A 3,117-nucleotide genomic window follows, 5' to 3' on the forward strand; every position below is an offset into this window, starting at 1 on the left:
TTCCTGCTAACAAGCAGCTCTGTCATGTTAAGGTGACCACGATCTACAGCCCAGTGCAATGGAGTTCGACCCTCGCTATCTGCAATTGTTTCAGGCAGTTGGAGGTCATATGCGTTGAAAAATATTTGGATGCAAATAAAGGTTCGGTCAAACAGTTCAGCAAAAACTCATTAGCGTGGCTTTTCACAGGCCCACCAAGCTTATTTGTCAAGCATCCAAGCGAAATTAATAGAGATTGCCAGATTGCTACTGGCCCATTCAAAAAGATTCCTTAAACGATTCCCCCACCCTCAACAGGCTTAAATTTTCTTGATAATCCAAAAGAGAGAGGGAAAAAAAAGGATAAGACAGCCAAAGAAAAACAAACCCTTCAGATTCACTGTGACACCGCTTTCAATACATTTAAGCAAATTATCCACTTCTCCTTCTCTGGCAAAGGCATGAATAGCATCCATCTTGCTGAAAAGTAATACAAGTACGTAGTGACCTTCAGTATTCTTTAAGTATTGAGAAGATAAACAACAGACAACACCAAGAGGACATTATCTACAGCTACATACGTCAAAACAATCAGGAAATCAGATTATCTTTCAAAAGACTGAGACAGCTTAGAAGAAGCTTATTCCAACTGAATAAATTGTAGAAAATAAATTCTATAACTTTTCACACCACTCCCAAAATTACCTATGAAAATACAAAAATTGACAAACACATAAATAATCAGATGAAAGTGCAGAAACCACCGCTGCTATGAACTCATCTAGGGCAATATGTAAACACTCAAACTTATAGTTTTAGAAGTTTTAAGAACCTTACAAATCATTTCCAGATTCCTCCTCATAAACAAAGGTGCTGAAAACTGGTCCCATTGGTCCTTTAGAACCCGTACTGGCTGCATCACTGTCACCATCTCTGCTCTTCTATTTACCACATAACAAGCATACAGCATTCAGAGTAAATATAGGTATAGCCGTATAGGAGGTCCAAAGAAACAGCAGGATGGTAGAAAAAAGAATTATGATCTCACCACACTTGAGCCTGCCAGCCATGTAGGATATAGCTCTGTAACAATATCAATGTACTTCTGCATTGCTTCTTCTGGAGGCATGGCACCTAATTTCTGCCACGCTTGCCTAGAATGATTATCTAGAAGTTAATTTCAAACAATCGCTAAGAAACATAGCTTCATTATTTCTAAAGGAATAAGGTGCAAGTAAGGGAACATCAAATACAGACAATTATTCTTGTCCTGAATTGATACAGTTTCCTTTTTCCTTCAGCAACTATGTGTTTAACAGATAAATGTCAGCCATCCAGTGTTCAGAAAACAAGATCGTGAAAGGCATAAACAACCAAAGCCTTACACCCTTACTAAAAATTTAATATAAAGGACACCAGATATCTTCCATCAATAAATAGGTAGGAGTCCCCGTTATACACATCTTAGCAGTCATATTTTCTTCAATTATGTCCTTCTCACACCTTGTCATGATGAAGTTGTTACTTCCAAGTCTTCGTCAACGTGAAACCCATTACAACATTTAAGAACACAACAAACAGAGGGCCTGATTATTTCGAAAAGCTATGCGGATCAAGTGTTGCTTTCGACAACACTTGTAAACCAATGCATTTGTTTAATACCACTTTATTCACATCCAATAACCACTATCAATTTCAACAATAAACTTGTTCCTTTGACCTTCTTCCTCAGTCTTGACTGGGATTTGGGATCAATCACTTAGAGGACGTTTGGTTCATAGATTCAAAATATGATTAAAGAACCATTCTCAATTTACGTGTGTTTTTTTGTGAGCACGAACCATAATTGAATCATGACATGGATCCTTGTCCAAACGCTCCCACAAGAACCATTCTCAATTTACGTGTATTTTTTTGTGAGAAAAAACACTGTAGCGCACGAACCATAATTGAATCATGACATGGATCCTTGTCCAAACGCTCCCAACATTGCTTACAAGGTGAGACTAAAATCCTAAATTGCAACATTAAATTAAACTTGTCCAGAGGATAAACTAATCATTGCAAACAAAAAAATCCGCAAAAACAACGTGATCAAAACACACAGCAGCAGATTTAACACATAGGGAAAAAGTACAGCAGTACCATTTGGCGCGAGCCGTCATTTTCAGCGCCGATGGCTGTGGTGCGCTACAAGGCCCCTCGGTGGCAATCTTGTAAAGTCCATAGAGCTGCAACTGCACATCACTCGAGACCTTCTGCGCCGAGAGCCGATCAGCCGCCGCCGCCGCCACGAAAGCCGTCGAGGCGCTAAACATCTCGTCCAATTCCGTACTCTCCACTCCTTCCCAATCATCATCGTCCTCGTCACTGTCAGCCCAGCTCTCGTTCCTAACGCTACCGTGCTCCGCGACCACCGAATCGGCCTCGTTAGCCGCGCCGCCCGAATCGCCCCTGGGACCCACCGAGTCGTCGCGAGGTTCAGGTTTGGAATCGGACTTTGACCGGATTCGATTGTCGCCGTCGTCTCCGCCGCCGCCGCCGCCGCGAGTGATGGTGAGATTATCCTCCTTGAAGGAAGTGACGATGGAGATCAGCTTGGCGAGGAAGTAAGAGAAAATGAGGCCGAGAAAGATCGATTGAAGTAGCTGCTGCCAATCCGCCATGGCTGTGTGTGATTGTAGACGAAAACCCTAGCCTGGTAACAGGGTGAAGTCGGAGCGAAGGAGGAGCTAAAACCCTAGAAATGAGATCATGGTGTTTGGGATTTGGAAAACCTAGAAATTGACGAATTTGGGAGAGACGACAAAATCGAAGGACAATGTTTCAGAGAGAGAGAGATTACGCCGGAGGGAATAGAGGCGCAGATTACAAATACTTGTCGTTTTGGGGAGGTAATGCGCAGTGCGCACCGGACTGCCGAAATCGCATACGCACAGAACTAGTTTATAGATTATTGAACTCCACACATATTATTGCTTTGGATTTAATGAACTTTATTTTTTATCAAGAAGAGTCTTTTTTTTTTTTTCTAAATTATATATGATCAAGAGTCTAGACATGTGGTCTTGTGATATATGATGGGGGAAATTGATTAATTTCATAAATACAGTCATAAATCTTAAAACATTTTTCATT

At 41.2% G+C, this 3,117-nt stretch overlaps 1 protein-coding gene across 1 annotated transcript; it reads right to left on the reverse strand.

The window, feature by feature from the left end:
- Window positions 1-5: 5 nt before the first annotated feature.
- LOC21384036 (acyl-CoA-binding domain-containing protein 2) lies at window positions 6-2,942 on the reverse strand (the record flags this gene model as incomplete). The annotated part of the gene is made up of 5 exons (XM_010098395.2): window positions 2,125-2,942; window positions 1,028-1,133; window positions 817-920; window positions 368-459; window positions 6-79 (listed from the first exon to the last, which is right to left on the reverse strand). Coding segments are annotated over exons 1-5 (897 nt in total), but the record flags the coding sequence as incomplete, so codon positions are not given.
- Between the last annotated feature and the right edge of the window lie 175 nt (window positions 2,943-3,117).

Source organism: Morus notabilis, unplaced genomic scaffold (assembly GCF_000414095.1).
Source record: "Morus notabilis unplaced genomic scaffold, ASM41409v2 Scaffold8260, whole genome shotgun sequence".
In the NCBI taxonomy this organism is placed as follows: domain Eukaryota; kingdom Viridiplantae; phylum Streptophyta; class Magnoliopsida; order Rosales; family Moraceae; genus Morus; species Morus notabilis.